The following is a 25,922-nucleotide window of genomic DNA, read 5'->3' on the forward strand; positions in this document are numbered from 1 at the left end:
AATTTTTTTGAGGAAAACTGTCAAATTTTGGAATTATTACATTTGCTTCTTAAAATTAATCTGGATATTTTCACTCTTTTCTTATGCTACAAAACAGTTACCTGAAATGAAAACTTTTTCCATGAAAGTTTGAAAGAACTTGTAAAATCTATAAAAGCTTGTAAAATTAGCTGATTCCAGAGCATAATAATGCATTTTTAATATTTTTTATGGTTCTCTACATAAATTAGAATTAACTTTTGGTTAATTTCTAAATTTCAATTACTTTTAACTATCCATTTAAAAAGGATTTTCCAATTTTTTAAGAATAGGATTATTCATACTGATCTTTTGTCATCTTAAAATTTCCTATCATATCCAGATAAAGTCCTCTGTGGTTTGCACTTTATATTTTTCTCTTTTAGACTTACCCCATACCAGCTCTATTTTATCTTCTTTTTCAAAGAAACAACTCAACTTATCAAATAATCCAAAAATCATTAATTTTTGTTTACAACTTTACTATTCCTTTATTACAATTTTCTTTTGTTTTATTTGAGGCTCTTTTTCTAGATTCTTAGCTTGAGTGCTAATTCATTTATTTTTATCCTCTTTTTTGTCCAATCATGACAGTTTATAGGAATATGTATTTTTTTCTCCAAAACATCTAATTAACATGTTAGAACCTATTTGTAAACTTAAATATTCAGGAAGATTTCTAAAATTATTTTTATTTTCCTACTCTCTGGGATAGTGGAGGAAAAAAAAAAATCAAGTGGCAAAAATATATACCCTGGCCTGAATAACATACAAGTGATTAAGGAATAGTTGAAAGAAAGCTATTTTCTGGAATTCTAACACCACACTCAGAAGGGACACTATGTAGGGTAGGAGTCAAGTCATTTTAGATGAGCATCTCCAGAGTCAGTGGACCACCCCAGGAAATACCACCAGAGAGAGGGCTGGCCCTACTTTTAGGGCTGTGGCCAAAGACCTTGGTCATTATGTCACATAGGTCTCCCTTTCTGAGAATCCATGGCGGCAGCTTCTAGTCCTGGGAACATGAATAGCTGTGTCTCTTGGCTTTTATTTCATGAGCCCAACGGTAAGTTTGTAGTTGACTATGTTTATCTCTCCTCAGACTATTCAGAAGCTCAGAGTAAAAACTATGGTCCACTTTTACTAACATCCAAGCTACTCTACTTTACATTTTGTAGTCCAGCCTAACCAGCAGCTACATCTTCATTTTTGCTGTCTGTACTTCCTTTTCACTTGGTTCTCTTCACATATTCTTTAATGTTTTCCTGTGAGTCTTCTGTAAGCAATCTCAGATCGATTTAAGATTTAAGGAGTGTGTACAAATACAGAAACACACAAAACCATTTTTTTCTGACATTTTCTACATTTTATATTTTGCTGAGAAATCAAGAGCTGCTATAAATAACAATGATTCATGTTACCCTAATGAAAGGAAAGAAAATGGGGATAAATGGTGAAAATACAAACCAAGATTTGCAGTGCTTCACTGTTGTCTTTGGAACATGCGATTATCACAGCTGTGTTTCCATTTTCTCCTTCCAAATTAATATCTGTGCTGCTGTGTTCAGTCAAGACCTACACAAAAGAGGGGAATAACGGTCAGTTAGCTTTCAAGTTTCCAAAAAGAATATTTGTCTTCCATTAGATTATAAGCTCCTGGATGCTAGGGGCCATGTCCTTATTCATCTTTTTTCATCCCTCTCCCACAGATTCTGGCACAAACATCGTACTTAGTAGGTACTACATACATTTCTCAAAAAAGATGAAATAATGGTGATTTGGGGACACCTGGGTGGCTCAGTTGGTGAAGCGATGGACTCTTGATTTTGCTCAGGTCACGATCTCAGGGTCACGAGATCAAGCCCTGTGTCAGGCTCCGTGGTGGGCATGGAGCCTACTGAAGATTCTCTCTCCCCCTTTCCCTCTACCCCTCCCTACCCTCCATGTGCCCATGCATGTGCTCTTGAAAGAAAAAAAAGAAAAGAAAAGAAAAGAAAAGAAAAAAAAAAGAAAGAAAGAAAGAAAGAAAGAAAGAAAAAGAAAGAAAAAGAAAAAGAAAGAAAGAAAGAAAGAAAGAAAGATAGATTTCCATATCACATCAAATAAGGCAATATGGAGTTGTGAAACTAGAAGAAATGTGGATACTAATAAACAGTTCACTTAATACTTCTCACTTGTATTAAATGAACTATGTTAACTAGCAGCTTCTGTGGAGCTGTTCAGAATGTGAGTGTAGAGGAAGAAAGGAGGAGAAGGGCGAGACAGAGAGAGAAAGGAGGTAGGGAGGGAGGGAGGGAGGGGGGAGTGGGAAAGGAAGGACTGCTTTCTCCCCTCCAGCCATTTTTCTTGTACCTCTATTCTAAGTATTCTGGGAAATGTCAATTAAAAACTTTATTTTCTTCAGCAGAGAAAAGAGAGTTCATGTAATACTGGTATGGCTTAACTCAATTAATTCAAACTTAGTCCAGAATAGAAACTTTTTCTATGATGTAATAACTTAGCATTCCTGATAAAATGGTTAAGCAGTTTTTCTGATGGAATTTAACTGAAGACCTGTTACCTCTGTAGAGATCTCAATCGAGTCTCTCATGTCAAGCAATGATGCAAGCAGCTAAGGTACTGCAGTTAGGAGATATCGCTGGGATCAGCACCTGACACCCCAGAACTAATAAGGAGCAGAACCAGAGGAGGTCTGCAGAGATCCAAGATGGATTCAATCCCTTTAGAAAGGGGAGGATTTGGGCAGCAAACTGGCAGACTCTTCAGACTGCTCAGAAGGCTCTGCCCGATTGATCTGAAGTCTGGTCCGGGTCAGCTTTCGGCACTCACTGCTTATCTCAACTGTGCGCCCACCAGACTGACTTCGAGTTTGATTTGTCAACTTCCTGCGCCCTTCTGTTATCTTGTCTGTGGTGTGATTTGTCTTCTGTCCTGCTCCGGGGGGCTGTGTAAGAAGCCAAGTTTAATCACATGGTGAAACGTCACTGAGTTTGGAATCCTGAACCTGCTTTGGAATTGTGATTAACTTTGCTTTATGATTGAATAAAGCTGACATTGTGGAAAGATACAACTCGTGCGTGTGAGCCTTCATAGCATGCCCAGGACACCCCCTCACCTGGTGGCTTCCAGCTGATTATAGGCCAAGAATCTATAGATCTTTAACCAGTCTTTATTTTATGTTAAATCTAACAGTAATTATCTCATATAAATGTCTCCCCCAAGACAGAATCTTTGAATTGGCCTACTAGAGGCCTTTTCTCTTGTAACAAGACTATGATAAAACTATAATATGTACTTACAATTAAATTTCTTAAGAAGAATTTATTAAACAAGTTGCTTCCTAAAAACCTTGACTTAAAAAAAAAAAATGCACAGAGCTCCTTTTTAACAGAATATGCCCTGATAGGTCAGCAAATGAATTAGGCTTATTAATTAGCTCTGCTCATAAAACAAACTTAATTTGAGATTTTAGTATGTAAGAACACGTAGATTATTGATGGATGAAAGAAAACGAGAACACAAGTTCATTCTGAACGTCAGGCATTTTCACATTCTGTTCTCAACAAACTCTAGATTCCCATGTAAAGTAACTTACCGAGTCTGTAAGAGATTTTTCTCTTTGCCCTGTTAGAATCAGAGATCATAGATTTACTGTACTTATTAGGGTGTTACTGCTTGCTACCATAAGCACAATTTTTCATAAAGCTGTGTAAAGTTTTTATGTCGCAGAGATCCCAGAGAAAGCAACTTAACTGTGCCTACTTCAGATTCACTCATGACCAGGCAAGTCTGGAAGTTTGCAGGTGTTGCCTCCAGAAGTCCCTTTGGTAAAAATCCAGGAAGCCTCACAGGAGGGTCAAACCACTGGATACCTATGGGGTAAGCCCTAAGGACTAAGGCTTACAGGCTATAGAGAAACAAGGCCACCCACTAACCCCTAGGCCAACGTGTCCCAGGAAACACTGGTGGTATCTGTACAAGAACTTGAGGGAACATGCAACAGTTTTTTACTTTACAAGCATACAGGCAGTGGTAGAAGGTCTGGGGAAAGGCTGGCCAAGCAGACAATGGAGAAGCATTCTACATTCAGCAAAGTCTGGTGGGGCACAGGCCGGGCCCATGGGCGTAACTGGGAGAGGCAGCCCTAGAGGGGCTTGCAAGTACACAGAGAAACACCCCAAAATTCCTCCTCCTTCCATTCACTTCATCTCCGGTGAAGTAGAGGGGTTTAGAAATATTTTTAGATGAAGTTATGGCTGGTTAAGATCAACCAAAGGAGAGGCAACTAATTTCAATTCTCTTATAACCCTGTTTTTTTTTTTTTTTTCTTGTTCTGGTGTCACCAGGAAATTCTTTGTTATACCCCCCCATCTACTTTATAAATCAGTTATGAGCTTATTTCTAAACTTTCTTTTCTATTTCTATGTGGTATCTTTCTGTACTTGTTAGTCTTAAAATTTCTGATTCCTAATTAAAGATAGCCTTTCAACCATTACCTGCCTTTGAATTCCCAAATCACACTTTCAGAGTCAAGGTTAATTAAGTCAATGGGCGTTTGCTTCTGAAAAGAGCCTTCAGAGGAAGCACAGGAATTCCTTAAGGAAATAAGAGGCCTCTTTGGTTGGAGAGGGGTCCCCAGGGTCACTAGTGGTCCAATGCAATTGGTATAGAATAAGCATCTGGGTCACAAACAGTGCAGACATTTAAAAAACAACTAGCCTGCTGCCAAAGGCCTTTTCAATAATCTCCTCAAAGGGCTGTCCTGAACCATCTTCTTAGGGGCGGACACTTAAGCTCATCCCTTCTCTTTCAGGCAAAATGCCCATTTACTCATTCATTTATTCAGAAGCCATAGTGGTGAGGAATGGAGATATTTAGATTAGTTGCACACAGTCCCTCCTTCAAAGATAACCAGCCAGAGCTAGAGAAAACCACATGAACTTTTTTTTAATAAATCTTTTTTAATATTTTTTCAATTATGTTCAGTTAGCCACTATACCGTACATCATCAGTTTTCAATGTAGTGTTCAATGATTCATTAGTTGCGTATAACACCCAGTGCTCATCACAACACGTGCCCTCCTTAATGCCCATCACCCAGCTACCCCATCCCCCAACCCCCTCCCTTCTCTAACCCTCAGTTTGTTTCCCGGAGCACATGAATTTTGGTTACAATACCATGTGCTGGGTGGGTATTAATGACAGAGCTATACTCTATCTATACAAGTTACAGTGGGAGGGCAGAAAGCAGGCCCCTCTCACACCCTCTATGCCTGGCTTCAAGGAACTAAGGACCCAGGGGGTTGAGAGGAAGGTGTCTGGGCTAAAGGAGCATGGAGCTCAAGAACACCCCTGGGATTTTTTTGGGTCATTTACAGACAAAGTAGGTGTGGGTATGGTGTGATGGCCCAGCTAATTTTGTCCCTCCAAAATTCATGTTGAAATCTTAATCCCCAATGTGATGGTATTGGGGGGTGGGGCCTTCAGAAGGTGACAAAGAATATAAAAGAAACCCCCAAATCTCTCTCACCCTTCTGCTTTATAAGGACACAGTGAAATGACAGCGATCTGTGAAACAGGAAGCAGGCTCCCACCAGACACCAAATCGGCTAGTGCCTTGATTTTGAACTTCCCAGCCCCCAGAACTGTGAAAAATAAATGTTTTTGCTTAAGGCCCACAATCTATGGTATTTTGTTATAGCAACTTGAACTAATTAAGATATGTGGCTTAGCATAATATCCAAATCATTATTTGCAATATAATTACCTCAGGAAAACTTATAAGTTCCAAATTGCCCCTCTCAGAAATAAGTATGTGGAACGTGATCCATTTGTAAATCTCAGTGCTCTTTAAGTAAGTAACCATGTGTGTCTTCCTGTGTGTCTGAGAGACTCTGCAACGCAGTTTAAAAGCGTTGGACTAAGCCTTACCCTTTTGGCATTCACCAGCATTTCCTTTATTTGACAACACTCTGAAGCCTTGGAAAAAATAAGAAATTCCCCCAAAAGTATCATTATGTCTTCTGCCAAGACATGCCATCCACTAAGGCATGTTATCTAACAAAAATAGTAAGTCACAATTATGTTTTCTGTATTCACTGAGGCATTCATTCATCACTATCTTCCTTTTTATCACGTTATGTCAGGTAAAAAAAAGTAAAGCATTAACTCACAAACATAAAGATGAGAACAAAATTTTTGCTTTCAACCAGTTATATGACATTAGGCAAATTATTTCACTCTCTCTGTGCCTCAGTTCCGTCAGCTGTGAAATAGTGATAATAGTCTTAGTACATAGTTGTTTCTTTTAATGAGGATTAAAAAATTGAAACATAAAACTTTTTTAAAATGCTGATATATAAGAAATCTTCTTATCTCTAGTCTTAAAGATAAGACTATCATCATCAATCATCATTGGTTGATCAAAAGCAAAACCAATGTTATAATCACTGTATTTCGTTCATCCTGGTAGCCTAGGTTGGCCACTCTGGCTCAGTGGCTCAGGCAGAGACTAGTGGACCTGAGTCCTGGCCCATGCTATGATGGGGAGTAGGGAGCAGCCTTACCTTCATCACCTCATTGTGCAAGCTCTGCACAGCTATGTGAAGGGGTGCCATCATGTTGCTGTTTCGGAGGTTTGGATTAGCTCCTTTACTAAGAAGAAACTTAACACTTTCAACCTGGTTTTTTTCTGCAGCCCAGTGCAGAGGGGTATTTCCATAATCATCCATCACATTCAGCACTAGAAAAATACACCGAAATAAGAGTTAGATTTTGCTTGGACTATATTCAACACCTACTGCATGCCTGTTCACTTCAAAGCTCAGTGCCAAGTGCCGCTGACATAGGCTTCACCTTCTTTATAAAAACATTAAAATATAGCTTCAGTTCTCAGGAAACATCTAATGGACACCTACAGGGGATATGCTGAAGTACGGCATGGACTTTGTCAAATGAGTTAGATGTCTGTCTATAGCATCCATAAGAAACAGATTCTCCTGTTGCTATATGTTTTTATCTGCACTATGACTTTGAGGATAGTTATAAAATATTGAGCTTATATAAAAGCAGTAACTATATGCCAGAAACACTAAGTTCCATTCAACCATTATTGCACTCAACCCTTCAACAGCCCACAAGGAACCATGACCATTTTTTTTCAGAAAAATAAAGAAAAATGAGGCCTAGAGGTTCAAAAATTTGCCAGTGTTACACAACCAGTATGGAGTTCTGTAAACTGCCTTACTCTTTGAACCTCAGTGTTATTATATTCAAATTTGGTAGGAAGGGGTGGGGGAGAGAGGAAGGGAGGGAGGGGAAGTTTTAAAATACCTATATACTTCACAACACTTTGGGGTGGGGGGGATATCAAATCATGTCTTCAAATATCTTAGTATAGTGGCCCATAGCCAATGGTTCAAAAAAATGTTAATGAGAAAAAAGACACACCACTAATAAACCATTACGACTGGAATTAGAGTTTGTGCCCCTAATTCCACACACGATTTCCACTTATTTCTACAAAGTAACATATTGTACTATTTACCCTGTGAGTTCAGCGTAAGAATATAACCTTTTATACAGCAGTGTCTTATATCTATTCTAAAATAGACATGACTGCATGGGCGCCTGGGTGGCTCAGTTGGTTAAGCGACTGCCTTCAGCTCAGGTCATGATCCTGGAGTCCCGGGATCGAGTCCCGCATTGGGCTCCCTGCTCAGCAGGGAGTCTGCTTCTCCCTCTGACCTTACCCCCTCTCATGTACTCTCTCTCTCCCTCATTCTCTCTCTCAAATAAATAAATAAAATCTTTAAAAAAAAAAATAAAATAGACATGACTGCTTTATCAGCCTGTTTAATTAGTGGCAGGATATTATTATGTCTGAGGAGGGGGAAGTATTTAGTCATGAATATGATTTGGGGACCATGTGCAACCATGCTGCAGCCATACTGCCCATTTTCCTTTTTTCTTTTTTAAGATTTTGTTTATTTGACAGAGAGAGACACAGTGAGAGAGGGAACACAAGCAGGAGGAGTGGGAGAGGGAGAAGCAGGCTTCCCGTGGAGCAGGGAGCCCGATGTGGGGCTTGATCCCAGGACCCTGGGATCATGACCTGAACCGAAGGCAGACGCTTAACGACTGAGCCACCAGGTGCCACCTGCCCATTTTCCTCCTTTTAAAATTTATCTTTCCATTCTCCTTTCATTCATCCAAGTACCTCATCCTCAGCAACACACCCACACACATGCACACACTCCCACTCTCTCATACTCATACACATTCTTTGACCATTCTGTCTGATCAAGTCACTCCATTCAAGCATTTCATTCAGCACCAAACTTAAGCAGGGGCCTACAATAATAAATTCCTATTCACCAATAACTTGAATTTGACTTTTATCTCTATCAGTTTTCAGAAATCATTTTTACAAAGGTCAGTGAGGCCCTTTAACACAAGGGTTATTGTGATCTTCCTATTTGAGCTCTTGGGTGCAGTTACCCTTATTATGCATCTATCTGATAACTCTTCCCCGGGCTTCTATACCATTAATCTCTTATCCACCGCCTTCTTCACCACTCTCTTGCCAGCTTTTCCTCTGCCATCTGATCCTTAATGTCAGTGTCCTACCCTTAAGCTAACTTTGCTGTCAATTTCACGGTCCCCTAAAGGATTTCCATGTACTTCCATAGCCTCAGATACTTTCTAGGAACAATGGCCCTGTGGGGGCAGATCTCTTCCTTCTAGAGTTCTAGTCCACTAGAACACTAGCTACTAGTCTACTAGTCTACTGGGTATTTCCAAGTAGATGTCCTCTGGATCTTTCAGATTTAGTATGACCAAATCAAATCCATTATTCTTCACACCTCACTCTCACTTTTCTCCTGTTCTTCTTATATGCCTTCTTTTCTGGATAGCTATACTATTAGCCTAATCTCCTAAATTAGAAATCTCAAAGTCAGTTCAACTGTTTGCTGCTTACTCCTCACACTCAATCTCTTATCAAGCACTGTCCATTCTACATGCAAAATAGCTCTTGATTCTCTCCCTTTCTCCCTATTGCAATCTCAAAACCCTCATGGATCTTTGCTACTAACGTAGCTTTTCAATTGGGCTTCCACTTCCAATCCATCTCCCACAATATTGATGGAATCATCTTAAATAATAAAGGTCTTATCACAATATCTCATTGCTTAAATCTGTGGCATCGCCCTTCCTTATGTGACTACAGCTGAGTTTCTCAAACAAGGCTGTGTGTGCACGAAGCTGGGTAGGAGAGGATGTTCCATCTTCTTAGAGCCTTGAATTTGTTCAGTGATGCAATTTAAGGTCAGAATGACCTCAGTGGAAATAGTAAAGGATACATAAAATGTATATAAACAAAATCTCTGCATGTTGTGCAATGTCCCAGATCCCTGAACCATCCTTTGCAGTATTTCAGTGGAAACTGGCCTGAAGGGAAAAGTCACACTCCTGAGTGAGATATTCAGGCCCTTTATAATCTGGAACTAATCTGCCCTTCAAAATTACTTCATACCACTCTTCCCAATGAATCTAATGGGATGATGGACTTATACAGCACTCATTGTAACATCCTGTGACCTTCGAAAGAGGAGTCATTGATGATCATCTCCATCAGCTCCGCTTGACCTTCTTCTGCAGCATGGTGCAAAGGGGATGCATTCATATCATCATATTTGCTTAATTTCTTTTGTTTCTTCATAAGGTTTTTAAATCTACATGTACTTCCTTCAAAAACCACCTGGAAGTATATAAAAAATTGTTACGTCCAACAAGCATATGTAAAACTTAATAATACAAGTTAATCTTTAAGTTGGGAGGGGCAGAGGGAGGAGAGAGAGAGAATCTGGTGAGGGTGGAGCCCAATGTGGGACTCAATATCACAACCGTGAGATCATGACTTGAACCAAAATCAAGCGTCACACGCTTAACCAACTCAGTTGCCCAGGCACCTCAATACAAGTTAATTGTTAAAAGGTTACTATCATTCAAAACTATTTATCATGCTTATGATAAGGTAAATATTTTTTGAAGAACACAAAATGAGTACAGACATATAGAAGGTACAATTACATGCCTGAACATTAATAAGTGCATTAAATAAATTATCTGCTTTTCTGATCATAAACTTGTATATGCTGTAGAAAAAAGGCCTTGAGAAAAGTTTTGTTGAATTATAAGGGATGTGATCTAAGAAATAGTAAGTATAGTGAAAATATAGAGAAAATTTTTTAAGATTTTGAGAGAGAGAGAGAGAACGAGCAGGGAGGGGGAGGGGCAGAGGGAGGGAGAGAGAGAGAGAAGCAGACTCTCCGCTGAGCCCATGCGGGACTCTATCGCAGGACCCTGAGATCATGACCTGAGCCAAAGGCAGACGTTTAACCAACTGAGCCACCAGGCGCCCAAAAATATAGAGGAATTTTCTTTATCAGGTGAAAATGTACTTAAATCACAGCATGAGGGATTTTGGTTAGATAAAAAGATTTTCATGAATGCAAGGATTAAGTCCAGGAATCTAAATTACTGCCCTCTCTTTGACCTTCCTGCTGACAGTCAATTCCCATCCAATGTTTCCTTACATAGCAGAGCTAGAATCATACTGAAGCAGTGCCATGTAACTTACTTGGCCAGTAGTCTAGACGGCTGTCTACTCACCTCCCAGGATTAAGTTATTCCTCCTCTTTTGACCAGTGGGATCCTGCACCAGACCAAGTCAGCTCAACCTCCTCATTGTTCTCTGCACCCTGGAAATGCTAGCATTATTGTGCAGTTACTTAGGACTAGACACAAGGACATGGAGAGGTTACACAGTTTGCCCAAAGGCACCCAGTAAATGGCAAAGTCAGAACTTGAACAGGAGATGCATGGAATATGCATTTTGGCTGACTGGTCAATGATGGAAAAACCAACATACGAGAGAAACTGAAGCTGAGGTAAAAACCATCATCATAGAATGAGCTGTGTGACAGGCTAAAATATTTTAAACCATAAGAATAGCCTTTGGAAAGCAAGTTCAGTAAGTTTTTGGCACAGTTGGCTGTTGTCACTGGCCTGTGAAAGTGTAACTCCAAACACATGCTCATTTCCACTGCCGTCAGGGAAGCAATGAGAGCTTTTTTTGAGTACCTTACTTTTCTCTAATACTCTCTTTTCTTCCTCATGCTTTTTATATTCTTTGTTATGACTGGACTGAGGATGATTTATCATAAATGACATTGTGTCTCTTCCTTGTAAAATTTTGTGGTGACAATGTTGACATTCTGCTTTTGATTCATTCTCACAAGATATGAAAAATTCCCAAACAGAACTTCTTCTAGAAAATCTCATGGCCTAAACAGAATAAACTTACTAAAAATTGAATAAATCTTTAAAAATAATTTTATTTGATGTTATTAATGTCACTATAGCTAACAAAATTTTATAAAAATCTTCATGTGATGAACTTGCTTCTATTATCCTGCCTTGCATTATTTAAATTTTCATAAACATTTTAGATCAAAAGTGTATTCTGTTTTTCCAAAAATTAAGTATTCTCTTTTAATATCTATATTAAGTGACAATCTATTCTAGTTCCCTACTTGAAAATTCTTAGTATCTGTTTTATACAAAAAATTAAGAATTTTCAAAATTGGGGGCACCTGGGTGGCTCAGTCGGTTAAGCGTCTGCCTTCGGCTCAGGTCATGATCCCAGAGTCCAGGGATCGAGCCCCTCACTGGACTCCCTGCTCAGGGGGGAGTCTGCTTCTCCCTCTGCCCCTCACCCCACTCTCGTGCTCTCTCTCACTCTCTCAAATAAATAAAATCTTTAAAAAGAAAAAAAAATCTTCAAAATAATTATAATATTTATTAATTACACTTCAACTGACTGACAAGAGTGTTATTCAAAGTTGCTTCTAGAATTCCTTATAATTGGAAGTATTTAGGTATTATCAATACATATGAACAACACACCTTATCCTATTGCTAACATTTTTATATTGTTTAGATATGATGGTATCACTGATAACACACCAGTCCAAAGACACCAGAAATGGCATTGAATTAGGTATTTTGATATTTGATTGCCAAAGGCAAAGCCAAAGCCAAACTGCAGAATTTGGGCCAAAACTGAGGCTGTAGCCAAACTCTGACATGTCCCTGAATTGCACACAAGTGTTGTATTCCAGAAGCCAGCCTCTTCTAGCACCATGCTGTGCCGTGTTCATGTAGTGCTTAGCTTGAGCTATACCAGGCTGTCTACCTGAATGAAGTGTGGCCCGTTCTCTTTCCTTTCCAATCCAACCTTCCTGATGCCCTCCTAAATTCACCCTCCTCCTTGAGGCTTTCACGAGAGCTACAAGATGCCATTCTCTAGCCTAGCCTAGGCTTTCTGTCTCTCATGACTGCACATGAGAGACAGGCCATAGAATGTATGGTGACATTACAGCCCTGACAGTTACTGGGATGTGTGCCATGGATTCCCATGTTTTAAATGTTTTATCCACTTTAATTTCTAATATGGTAAATACTGGGAACTTTAACCCCATAAACAAGAATTCTTTGGAATCACCAATTTTAAGTGTAAAGGGATTCTAAGACACAAGAAGTTTGAGAAACACTCTCTAGTTCATCCCTCACACTGTCTGTGCTGAATGTGTGCTACATATTTGGATACTTGTTTTGCATGATACTTTATATATGTAAATAGGTTTTCCAGAAAGAGAGAGTGAAAGAGAGAAATAAGGAAAATCCAGAGTTCTTACAGAGCAACAGTTGGGGCCATATGGACCCATATACACCCTAGAATTTCCCCGGACTACCTTTTTAAAAATCAGTGGAAAAAATAATGGAACATCATTCCAGTGCGATGCTAATATATAGACTAAAATTATTTCTCAATGCCGCCCCCAGTTTGCAAGTATGTGACCAAGTAATACATCTGATTTTTTTCTGAAGGTATTTCTTATCAAATATTTCATCACATGAAACAAAAATAAGACATTTTATAAGACAGTAGCTTTTCATAGAAACCACCATAAAATAACTACTTCCTGAAAATACAGAAACCTCCTCCAAAAGATGATGCAGGTACTTGCTTTAATTCTACCTTTGGCTGTGACTGGTCATGTTTGACACATATGAAATAAAATTAAGTTTTAAAGTACTTAGTGTATTTTAATATAGTTAATAAACATGGAGCATATTAGGATTTACTCAACAACAAAAAGCATTCAATAAATGCCAGGTTGAAATAAATAAAACAAAATCCCTTAAAAGTCTGAACTTTGGTTTTTGCTCTGTTATCACAGAATAGTGCCGAAGAAATCATTTTTCTATGACAGTCCTTTAAATACATGTATCACTTTTCAACTACAAAATTCTATGTAAATACACTTAATTTTAGTGAATGAAGGATAGAACAATGAGCATGCAACCATTTCCAAACAGATTCAGTAATAAATTAAAAATGAGGTTCTTACAGAAATAAGCTGTTTCTCAATGTCTCACTCTATCAAAGATGTCTAATTACATTTGGAATTATTTTAGCACTTGAATTTGATGTTCTCCCAGTGATAAGAAAGGGCACACAGTGCCAGAAAGAACTTACAGGTCTGTTCAGTGATCTGCTGTCAAGACAAACCCCACTACACACTCTTGAGAACAAGTTCTAGGTTCAGATGCTCATAAGTTACTGCTGAATTCACAATGACGAAAGAGCCTTTAAGTACTTTATATAAGCTCATCAGATGTGCTAAACAGTCTGAATTCAGTACATGACACGTTAAGTCAGGTTTTGAAGAGACTTTTTTTTTTTTTAAGATTTTTACTTATTTGAGAGAGAGACAGCAAAAGCAGGAACACAGGCAGGGGGAACAGGAGAGGGAGAAGCAGGCTTCCTGCCAAACAGGGAACCCAATGCGGGGCTTGGTCCCAGGACCCTGAGATCATGATCTGAGCCGAAGGCAGACGCTTAACAACTGAGCCACCCAGGCGCCCCTTGAAGAGACTTCTTAAAGTTCTGAAAGTAATCCAAGGATGTCATTTAGACAAAATTATTATATATTCATTCAATATAGTTTTTTTATTGTCACAGGGTTACTTCAGATTCGTTTGGATTCCAAACTATATGACTAGATACAGAACATAACAGACTAGATCATTTTTAAAGAAGCTAATTCTAAGCACTTTAAAACAGATATCAAATACATTTGTTCTAGGTTGCTTTAATGAAATACATATAAGCAGTAATGGGGTAAAAATAGAGGGAAGCTAGGTGAAAGACTGTAACAAATGAAGAGTCAAATGCTAAGGTATTAACTCTCTTGAAAGAAAGTCATGGAAAAAGGTAAAGGCCTCAGTCAGATGGTTCTTTTTCCACATTTCTCATCTTCTAAGGTTTCTTCCATTCTTTGATTTTGTTAGTATTCCTGACATGGAACGTCTATGCTGGAGAAAATACTATACACCATATGTTTTTAATCAGGAAATCCTTAGAGTCAGAACTCTCCACAGCATTATGGTACTGATTCGTAATTAGTCTCACCACTGACGTTCCTACAGAATGATCTGGAATTACTGTAGGTAATAAAATACATAAACCCTTCAAACTACAAGCTCTATTGTAGCTTCTAAAAGCCTTAAATAACATAAATAGCTCTACTTGGCTTAGGCCATAAAACTAAATGAAGACAATTAAAAACACGAAGTTTGAGACTCTGTGTTACAGAAATCCTTCAGCAAATATCTCTTGAAAACAAAACCACATTGGTAAGTGAAGTATTTCTGATGAGATTTTTGAAATGTAAAATTTTCTTACAGTCCATAATACTAATACCAAAGACACTATCCTGGCGCTTGAAGTCAACTCATGATCTCAGTTCTTTGGATTAAGCCAAAAGACCCTAGTTAATATGCTAATATTAAGGGGGAGGGGAAAAAAGTCAGTGTTTAATCTGGATGCAAACAGGAGAAGTCTGGTTTGTCAGTTTGTGTGATTTACTACACATGCCTGACTCACACTATTGGCAACAGTGTCAATTTGGTGATTTCTATCAAAATAAAAGCTGTACATACCTCTTGGTCCTGCTAAGACTTTGACATGCATACATTTCACTAATATACTAACAATCAGCTGTACTCACACTCACAAACATAATCACATGTGTGATAGCAAAATAAAACAAAAACACAACCTAAGTGTCCACTCATGCTGAACTAGTTAAGTAAATCATGATACGTTCACACAAGGGAATACTATAAAGCTGCAAAAAAGAGTGAGGTACATCTCCAGGTGAATTTTAAAGTATTCTAAAATTCAATTTTGTAAGTCACGTGTGTGTATTTGTGCAAACTCCCCCTCCCCCGCGCTCTGGAAAATACATGAGGCACTGTTAACTCGACTCCACTTCAGGAAATGGATTTGAGGTGGGGGAGGGGGGTAGGTTGGAAAGACATGATATTTTAACGTTTAAAAAGAGACCCTTCCTCCTGCTGACAATGTGAGGAAAGCCAGGGGCGGGTTTGCTGGGCCCTCAACAGCCTCTGTCCCCTGACCGTGCCCCCTGGAGCTAGTGTGCCCCTCCGGACGCCAAGGTGTCCCGGGAACCGCGCAAACGACGCAAGCCCATCCAGCCCTCGGCCCCTCGCGAAGACCACCTAGCCAACGTCGGAGGGCCTCCTCTTCCACGGTCCTTCCTGACGCCCCCACTCCCGGGAGGAACTCGCCAAGTCCCGCCATTCCCTTACTTCGGGGTAAGTCTCCCCAGACTGCAGGTGCCCGCGCAGGGGTAAGGGCAGGTTGAGCAAACCCGCAGGCAAACAGAAAGGACACAGCAGGCGCTGCTGGGGCGCCTCCCTAACGCGGCCCCTCGCGCCCACCCCTAATTCTGAGAAGGTCCCCAGTGCCCGGCGCCCTCGCGTCCCGGGACTGCGGGAGGGCAAAGCCCGAACGCCGCAGGGCAGAGTTAAGCACTGCCGCCCCAGCCCGGGCTCCGGACCCGTCCCGACCGCCCATCGCCCCGGGGTACCTTAAGCGAGTCCTTGGAGTCGTCCATGTCGTTCTCCACGCCCTGGTAGACTGCGCCCTGGGGCTCCTCCTGCTTCCCAGGGCTCAGCATCTTCCTCAGGCTGCGCCTCATCGACCGCACCCGGGCGCCACCTGCACCAGCTGCTCCCCACGTGCGCGGGCACCTGAGGCGAGGGAGCGCGGAGGGCTGCCGGCAACTCGCTCTCCCCCAGGCCGAGCGAACTTCTGGAAGGGGTTCCGCGTCCCGGGCTGCTGGCAGCGTAGGAAGCAAGAGGCGAGCGGGGAGGAGGCAGGGACGCAGACCTCTTGGCCGCGCCGAGACTGTCCCCCGTTCGCCGCTTCGGGCCCAGAGCACGCGCGACTTGCCTGGCCGGCCTGCGCACCTCCTGAGTCAAGGTGTCAGGTCTGGGTGGATCCAAGGAATCTGGAATCTTTTATAATAAAAACAGTAAGAACCGCCCACCCGCAGGACCCCGGCGGGCGGTGGAGGGGAGAGAAGGGAGGGGGGGGATTGAGAATGAGGCAATAACTGAGTGCGTTGGGAAGATTTTTCTTTTTTAGGATTTTTTTTCCTCCCAAAAGCTTCTGAGGTTGGATTTCCCTTTTCATTTTAGACTCTTTGAGTTGGAAATAAGATTTTTATGAAAACTTCTCTTTCCAGAAGAATAGGGAGAGATTAAATCCTAGCACTGATTTGAGCAACTAGATCAGGTCCCATTTCCTGTGGATGGCAATGCTAATCTCACGATTTGGTGTTTCCGAATGGCTAAAAAAAAATGACTGTTCGGTTAAAGGTTAAATCATATTGACTGCGGCCGGCTTGTTTACCCTCGGCTTTGTTTGAGAAAGGCTTATATTCATGGGCCAGCCCTGCATCTATTAATCAACAGCTTGGGTGTAAATTGTGGAGTGGAAGGTGTCTCCTCTCAGCTGAAGAGGCTGCTTCTCTCTTTTCATTCAGTGGAGGCTTTGAAACTGTAGCAACTATGTTTAGGCTACAAGGTTAGAAAGAAAAAAAACTTCTTTCAAAAACTGATTACACTTTGCCCAGGCCAAAACTTAGCTTCGGCCGTCTGTTGTTGGGACAATTTGTGTGCTGCTTTAAGGCGGTGGATGGTCATAATCACCTGGCAATCTGCAGCACCTGTTTTAAGACCCTCATGGCTCCAGGACCTGGCATAGATCTGTGCTGAATAAAGGTTTGTGGACCACTTGACCTAGGGGCTACTGGGCTGAACATAAGGGCAGGTAATGTGGCATGATTATATTTTGGGAGGATGGAAGCTCCCCTCCCCCCCCCAATCTATCAATAGATTTTGCAGATTGCCATCAATTCCACCCATGGAATGGAATTCCTTAGAAGGATAATATTGAAGGTTATCACCATTTACCAGTTGATGGGTGTTCGGATTATTTCTAATTTTAGTTTATCATAAGTAATGCTGCTATGAAGTTTTTCATACAAATCTTTCTGTGGACACGTATTTTCATTTCTCTTGGTTAAATACCTAGTAGTGAATTGCTGGGTCATATGATAAGTATGCGTCTGGCTTTGTATGAAACTGCCAAACCATTTTCGAAAGTGGCAGGGCCATTTTACATGCCCACCAGCACTGTATGAGGATTCCGGTTTCTCTGTATCCTCACAAAAACTTGGTGTCAGCAATCTTTTTGATTATAATCATTCTAGTGTGTATATAGTGGTATATCATTATGGTTTTAATTGGCATTTCCCTAATGGCTAATGATACTGTTTTTTGTTTCTTGTTTCTTATTAGCCATTCATACATCTTCACAAAATGCTTACTAAATTATTTTGCTTATTTAAATTGAGTTGTCTTCTTAATATTAGGTTGTAAGAGTTCTTTATTCTGGATGCAAGTCTTGTGTCAGATGAATGATTCACAAATTTTTGCAGAGTCTGTGGCTTCTCTTTATTTTCTTAATGGTGTCTTTTGAGAAGTGAAAATTTTGATAAGCGTCTAATTAGTTTTTATGGATTGTGCTTTGGGTGTCATATACAGCAATTTTTGCTTATGTTCACAATAAAAAGGCTTATGATTTTATTCTCTTACATTCATTTTAACTTTTGTATAGGGTGTGAGGTAGAGGTGTAAGTTCATATTTATTGCATATGGATATTCATTTACCATTTGTTAAATAAAACTATGTTTTCTTCATAGACTTGCCTTGGGACCATGGTCAAAAATCAAATGACCATAAATATATGGGTTTGTTTCTAGACTTTATATTCGATTCCACTGATTGATAAGTCTGTGCATAAGTAAGTCAATACCACACAGTCTTGATTTTGTAGCTTCATGGTAAATTTTGAAATCAGATAGTGTAAATCCTCCAAATTTGTTCTTTTTCCACATTGGTTTGGCTATTCTAAGTTCTTTGCACTATAAATTTTAGGATCAGCTTGTCAATTTCCATGGAAAAGCTTGCAAGGATTTTGAGAGGAATTGCATTTAGCCTATATATCAGTTTGGCAGAAGTGCCATCTTAACAATACCAAGTCTCCTAATCCAGAAACATGGCATTTTTCTCTATTATGTAGATATTTCTTGATTTCTCTCAGCAGGGTTTTACAGTTTTCCATGGAGAGGTCATATACTTTGTTGTTATTGTTAAATGTATTCCTAAGAATTTTATTAGTTTTGAGGTATTTTGAACAGAATTGTTTTCTTAATTTCACTTTCAGATTATCTGTTGTTAAAGTATAAAAATAGGGGTGCCTGGGTGGCTCAGTCAGTTAAGCGTCTGCCTTTGGCACAGGTCATGATCCTGGGATCGAGCCCCGAATCGGGCTCTCTGCTCAGCGGGAAGCCTGCTTCTCCCTCTCCCACTGCCCCTGCTTGTGTTCCCTCTCTCACTGTGTCTTTCTCTCTGTCAAATAAATAAATCTTTAAAAAATAAATTATAAAAATAAAATTTGAATTTTTATATTGCTCTTATAACCTACAACCTTGTTAATCTTGCTCATTAACTTTAATACTTTTTTTCTGGATTTCTTAGAAACTTATAAGAACATGTCTTTTGCTATAATAGGACAGTTTGCTTCTTTCTTTCCCAACTATATGCCTTTAACTTCTTTTTTTCCACCACAGTGCACTGGTTAGAAGCTCCAGGACATTGTTGAATAGATGTCCAGAGAGTGGACATCTTGCCTCTTTCCCGGTCTTAGGGGAAATGCATTGTTTTTCACCATTGAGTATGATGTTAATATTAGAATTTTCATAATTACCTATTATTAGGTTGAAGAACATATCTTCCATGATGACTTTAAGAGTTTTTAATCATGAGGGGGTGTTAAATTTTATCTGATGCTTTCTCTACAGCTATTGAGGTGATTGTGTGCTTTTTCTCATTCTATTTTACATTAATTGATTTTCTAATATTAAGTCAACATTTTATATGTTGCTGAATTCAGTTTGCTAATATTTTGTTAAGGATTTTGGTGTTTACATTCATGAAAAATATTGGTCTGTAGCTTTTCTTTTGTGTAATGTCTCTGTATGGCTTTGGTATCAGTGTAATAGTGGCCTCACTGATGGAGTTGAGAAATGTTCCCTTCTATTTCCTGAAGTAGTACACATAATATTGTTACTATTTCTTTCTAAGATTTCTGTTACAAGTCACCAGCGCAGCCTGATGAATTGGGTTGTCTGGGCTTTTTGTTTTCTTTCGGGGAATATATTTAATTACCAATTCACTTTTCTTATCTTTTTATAGGTCTTTTCTGAATTTATACTTTTCTTGAGTAAATTTGGGTTATTTGTGCCTTTCAAGAAATTTATCTATTCATCTAATTTGTCTATTTTTGGCATAAGTTTATTCATAAAATTCCCTTATAATCCTTTTAATTCTTGTAGGACCTGCAGTAATGTCCCCTCTTTCATTCCTGATTTTGATAATTCGTGTCATCTCTCTTTTCTGGCTAATGGTTTATCAAATTTCTTGATATTTATAAAGAACCAGTTTTTAATTTTATTGGTTTTTCTCTATTGTCTTTCTAGTTTAGGTTTCATTGTTTTCATTTTTTTTCTCTCTGATTTTTCTTTCTCATTACTTTGGGGTTGATATGCTCTTTCTCTACTTCCTTGGTATGTAACCTTAGGTTATTGATTTTTAGATCTTTCATCCTTCTACTGTAAGCATTTAAAGCTACAAGATACTTTCTAAACATTGTGTTAGTGGCATCCCATAAACTCTAATTTGTTGTTGTTTTCATTTGTAGCTGTTTCTTTTACTCACAAGTTATTTTTTGGAAGCATAATGTTTAATTTCCAAATATGTGGGGTTTCCCCAAATTTCTTTCAGTTGTTGAATTCTAATCCAATCTGGTTGTGGTCAGGAAACATACTTTGTATGATTTTAGTCTGTCTAAATTCAAATGTAGACTTGTTGAAACATGTTTTATGGCTGGCATGTGGTCTGTCCAGGAGATTATTACTTGAAAAGAAAGTGTATTCTTCTGTGGTTTGGTTAAGTTTCTCAATAGGTTATTAGGTCCAGTTAATAGTGCTGTTCAAGGCTTCTATATTCTTAGTGATTTTCTGTCTATTCTATCAGATACTGAGAGAGGAGTATTAACATTTCAATTATAATTAAGTTGTCTAGTCTCTTCATTCTGTTCAGTATTTACTTCATTTTGGGGATTTTCTGTTCTTAGATGTATGCATATTTGTAATTATTGGTTTCTGGTTGTATTTTTCCTTTATCATTACAAGATTTTTTTTTTGTTTTTAGTAATATTTCCTGTTAAAGTTGGTTTTGTCTGAGATAGCTATTGCAGATATCATATATTTGTTTCCATAGTAAATCTTTTTCCATCAACCTATTTGTGTCTTTAAAGTGTGTTTCCTGTATATAGTAGAGTTAGATAGTGCTCTTTTATCCAGCTTGATAGTCTCTGCCTTTTAATTAATGTTTAGTCATTGACATTTAGTGTAATTGTTGCTATGATACTTATATTTTGATATTTGTTTTCTATGTCTCCTTTTTCTACCATCTGTTCTTTCTTTACTGCCTTCTTTTGTGTCTAGCAATTCTTTTAGAAAACCATTCTCATTTATTGGTAGGTTTTTAAAATGTTATTTTCTTATGTTCTGCACTCCAAAATACAGTGTTGTATTTACCACATCCCCTACTCATTTCTTCCTGTAGATTTGAGTTACTGTATAGTGTCCTCTCTTTTCAATCTGGAGGACTTTTTTGGAATTTTTTGTAAGGCAGTTCTGCTTGAAAAATATGTTAAGGTATACTTTTGCTGGATGGAGAACATCTGTTTAACAGTTTTTTTTTTTTTTTTTAAGGACTTCAAATGTTATTCTGTCCTCCATTGTTTCTGATGAGAAGTCATCAAAATATCATATTGTTGTTACTTGTTTAAATGACTTAAGATTTTTGTTAACCTCAAAAGTTGATTGTATCTTCCCCATTTACACTATAATAAGCTTAGCATGCTTTCATTTCTCTCCTCCCTGAGTGTCTCTTCTATCCATATTAATACATCCAGTATTTTAGTTTCTGATTTTTAAGAAATTAAACTTTATAAAATACTTAGACAATTATAAATTGTATTGTTTCTCACAATCTTTATAATTCTTTTTCTTGGATTCATATTAATTTTTCTAGATTCTGTATGTAAGTAATTCTGCCAGAAAAGTATTATTTGGTGGTAACATGCCTAGGTCCTTGCATGTCCAAAAATCTTATTTTGGCTTCCTATTAGATAGCAGTTTAATAGATACAAAACTCTTTCAAAGTCATTTTCCCTCAGAAATTTTAACTTTATTATTCCCTTTTGCCATCAAATATTTGCAGATAAAGTGTCTTATGTCAAGCTATTTCTCATTCATTTCTTGGTACTTCACTTTTTTCTCTGAAATCTTTAGGATTTTTACTATATTCTTGGTGTTCTGAAATTTCACCATCATGTAACTCAGTGGGGATTTTCTGTTTATCTTGTTCTGTACTCTGGTCACTTCTAATCTAGTGATTATCTTTCTTGGGCTCTGGGAAATTTTCTTCTATTTTGTTTAGTATCATTATTTATTTCTTCATAGGTTAAGCATCTTTTCATGGCAAGTAATAGAAAAACACAACCAGAACTGGCTTAACCCAAACTAGAATTAAGTGGCTCCAAAACTAAAAAGGTCTGTTGTAGAACTAGTTTAAGACCCAGATGGATCCGGGTCTTAATGTCATCAAAGCTGTTTCTTGGGGCACCTGGGTGGCTCAGTCAGTTAAGCATCTGCCTTTGGCTCAGGTCATGATCCTGGGGTCCTGAGATCAAGCCCTGAGTCAGGCTCCCTGTTCAGTGGGGAGTCTGCTTCTCCTTTTCCCTCTGTCCCTGTCTTGTGCTCACTCTCTCTCTCTCAGATAAATCAAAATCTTTTTTTTAAGCTGTTTCTCTCTCTTTTTTACATCAAGAGCAAGAAATTTCTCCACTTCTTTGAAGGCTCACCTACAGCAGCACCTGGCTGAAATCCTTCAAATTTATATCTATGGGTATAATCACTGAATTTTCTACCAGCTCTACAAAATTTCATGATGTACCACTGGCTCTAATTAAGTATAAATTCAATATCTTAGTCACCATAGCCAGAAAAACAATGATCTGATTATTCAGATCTGAGTTACATGCCTTTTGTCAAAGTCATACTTGGAGTCAACTGAATTGCATGGACTGAGAATGGGGGAAGGATCATTTCCATCACCCTGAGATCAATTGGAGTACATTTGGCAAAAGAAGAAGGAATTGATGCTAAGTGTCTATTTCCAGCTGGATATGTAGATGTTTATATATCTTCTGTCTAATTTTTCTGGTTACATATTAACAGTTCCTGATCCGTCTTTCCCTGCATCTTAAGCTTTCTGTCACTCATTTATATGTATGAATTCATACTCATACGTATATAGGTATGCATATATATACACATATATATAATTTTTCCTTTCACACTGTATCATGGGAAAATTCTTTGACTTCATCTTCCAGTTCACTATTTTGCTCTCCAGTAATATCTATTATTCAAATATTTTTTTTAATTTCATGAAGAAATTTTTATTAAAAGATTTTATTTATTTGAGAGAGAGAGTAGAGAGAGAGCAATTGCACACAAGCAGGGGTGAGGGTAGGGGGACAGAGGGAGATGCATACTCCCTGCTGAGCAGGAAGCCCTATGCAGGACTCATCCCAGGACCCTGAGCCAACCGACTGAGACACCCAGGCACCCCAACGAAGAAATTTTTATTTCAAAATCTCTGCTTGAATCTCTTTAAATGTAATATATTCTCACATTGTTATTTTAAAGTCCTGATCTCCTTTTCTCTTTATAGTAGTGGTCATTTCCTTCAAATGTTGAGTAATCCCTGTTTGTTCGTTTTTGTGTTTGGTATCTCTGCATTTGCCTTTTCTGTTCAAGGTCAGTCTTTGGTGATTGTGTGGGAGAGGCCAGATGTGCTGTTGGGAAGCTTTGCAGTGTGCCTCAGCTTCCCTCTGAGTTCAGCAGTTCCTGTCCTCTCTGGAACATTGCCCTGCCTCCCGGGGCCACATTGCCCACGCTCCACTTTTGGTTATGGGCAAACACAATTGCTGTCCACTGCTTACTACAAATTAGAGAGGGGAGATGTATTGACTAGGCTTACTCTGACCATTTCTCCCCCATTAGCAACTGCTCTGAGGAATGCTTAAAAACCACCTCTTTTATCCTGTGGCCTGGCTCCCCTGTCATTTTCCCATCACAGTATACTTTTGCTTATGCTTGCGTTTTCCTTTATTTGTATCTCTAGAGATGTGATCCTGCCCACCTTCTATCTTTCCAGAATTCTTTAACATTTCTAGACTGTAGGTGGCATTGCTTTTTTTTTTTTAATTATGTTATGTTAGTCACCATACAGTACATCATTAGTTTTGGATGTAGTGCTCTATGATTCATTGTTTGTGTATAACACCCAGTGCTCTGTGCAATATGTGCCCTCCTTAATACCCATCACCGGGCATTGCTTTTTTGTTTTCATACCTTTGTTTGTATTTTACTCCTTATTAAAAAATTTTTTTGGCATTTCATAGGTTTTCAGATGGAAAGGAAAATAAATGTGTCCTCAGACAACTATCTTACTTCAATTGCTTTCTCTTATTTTTTACATAATTTTAAAAAATTCTACCCTGTTTCTGCCAAATTGTGTGGAAAGGAGAAATGTTTCATAGAGCATGTGTTGAAATGTTTAAGTTACATTAGAAAAGGATCGGGGCAGGGGGTAAGGGAGGGAACTAATATTCATGAGCTCCTACTCACCAGGCTGTGTCGTTAGTCGCATGACAGCCAGTCTCACATGGGATACTCTGCTCAATATTGATAAATAGTGACATAAATCACACACACACACACACACAAACACACACACACTACTATGGACACCTATGGAATGCTCTTTTCTACCAGGGAATCAGAGAAACTCTGTGTGCTTTGTTACAGAGAAACCTGAAGCAAATTCTCTACTTCCCAGAAGACTAATTGCTATACATAGATGATCCAAACCAGCACCATTCCCAGCGCCCTTAGCAACCAGAGTCTAAAGAAATTACTGAAGCAGTTAATAAAAATGCAAATCTGGTAAGATTATTTAAAGTGTGAGATATTTAAAAAGCTGATTAAGTTGGCCTTCTAGACAAGGAACACCTTGCTAAAAGTTAATTGGCTCACGCCAAATAATATTTCAAATTTTGGAATAAAATTAGGTATATAAATTTATTTGTATTCTTTTTAAAAAAAAATTTATTTGACAGAGAGAGCCATAGCGAGAGAGGGAACACAAGCAGGAGGAGTGGGAGAGGGAAAAGCAGGCTTCCGAAGCCTGGGTGCGGGGCTCTATCCCAGGACCCTGGGATCATGACCTGAACCGAAGGCAGACGCTTAATCGACTGAGCCACCCAGGTGCCCCAAAATTTATTTGTATTCTTATAAACTTTTATTCCATAACTTAATCAGATGATGGAATTAATCTTTATGTTGTGAATTTTTATTTCTATTTAACCTGAAGTGATAGCCAAAATTTTATGATGGGATTAATCTTTACATTGTTATTTTTATTTCTAAATATTTAACCTGAGGCAACAAACAAAATTTAAAATGTTGCCATGATATCTGCCAATGAATGAGAGATAATGGCAGATTTCTCATAGTAGTAGTATTCCTTTATAGGATTTGAAAGTACAATTGAAGCTTCCTACTGATTATAAAAGGCCTGTAGGTTACAACTTTACTTGATATGCACTTAACCAATTTATATGTAGATCATTTGAGACTAGGGCAGTAAGAATACAAAAGAAAGCTCTTTTTTCTTTAGCACCTCTGCTATTTATCTTAACTTTATTATATATGGAATGTTTTTAGTCCAAGGGTATTTTAAATTATTTAAATTTTAAAACATTTTAAAGTATTTAAAATATGAAAACATTTTATCAAATTTCTCCTAAGTAGCTAACACTAATAATGTCTGTAGTTCAAAGTCTGTCCTTAGTATTTAGAGATACTGTTTACTGTTTCAAGGATGCATTAACTTAGCCTGTGAAGAGAAAGTTTTTAGGATCCCACGTCTTAAGCTTCTTAGCGAATTCTGGACAACAATAGCTTAAACAATTTGAATTGAATTAGCTGTAAAATAAAGTTTTTATTTTATCCAGTGCACGATGGGAAGTAGATCAGATTAAAACTAAATAACATCAAATGTAAACTGAGAGCCTACGTTCCTTTCAGTTGAAACCCAAACTGGTATTTCAGATATATAATTAGTATTAAAACTTTACTAATTTCTTACATGGGAAAACTTGACTCATCTAACATCTGAATCTATGCATTATCCTTTA

At 38.4% G+C, this 25,922-nt stretch overlaps 1 protein-coding gene across 1 annotated transcript in view; it reads right to left on the minus strand.

Annotated features, from left to right (window-relative positions):
- TRPA1 (transient receptor potential cation channel subfamily A member 1) overlaps nucleotides 1-16,154 on the minus strand; it is a 53,023-nt gene extending 36,869 nt beyond the window's left edge. The window contains exons 1-4 of the mRNA XM_027623985.2: nucleotides 16,044-16,154; nucleotides 9,619-9,778; nucleotides 6,585-6,760; nucleotides 1,486-1,593 (exon numbers count right to left, since the gene is read on the minus strand). Of these exons, the coding sequence (XP_027479786.1) occupies nucleotides 1,486-1,593; nucleotides 6,585-6,760; nucleotides 9,619-9,778; nucleotides 16,044-16,154 (555 nt within the window). The remainder of the gene's footprint in view (nucleotides 1-1,485; nucleotides 1,594-6,584; nucleotides 6,761-9,618; nucleotides 9,779-16,043) is intronic.
- Between the last annotated feature and the right edge of the window lie 9,768 nt (nucleotides 16,155-25,922).

Source organism: Zalophus californianus, chromosome 4 (assembly GCF_009762305.2).
Source record: "Zalophus californianus isolate mZalCal1 chromosome 4, mZalCal1.pri.v2, whole genome shotgun sequence".
Taxonomy (NCBI): Eukaryota; Metazoa; Chordata; class Mammalia; order Carnivora; family Otariidae; genus Zalophus; species Zalophus californianus.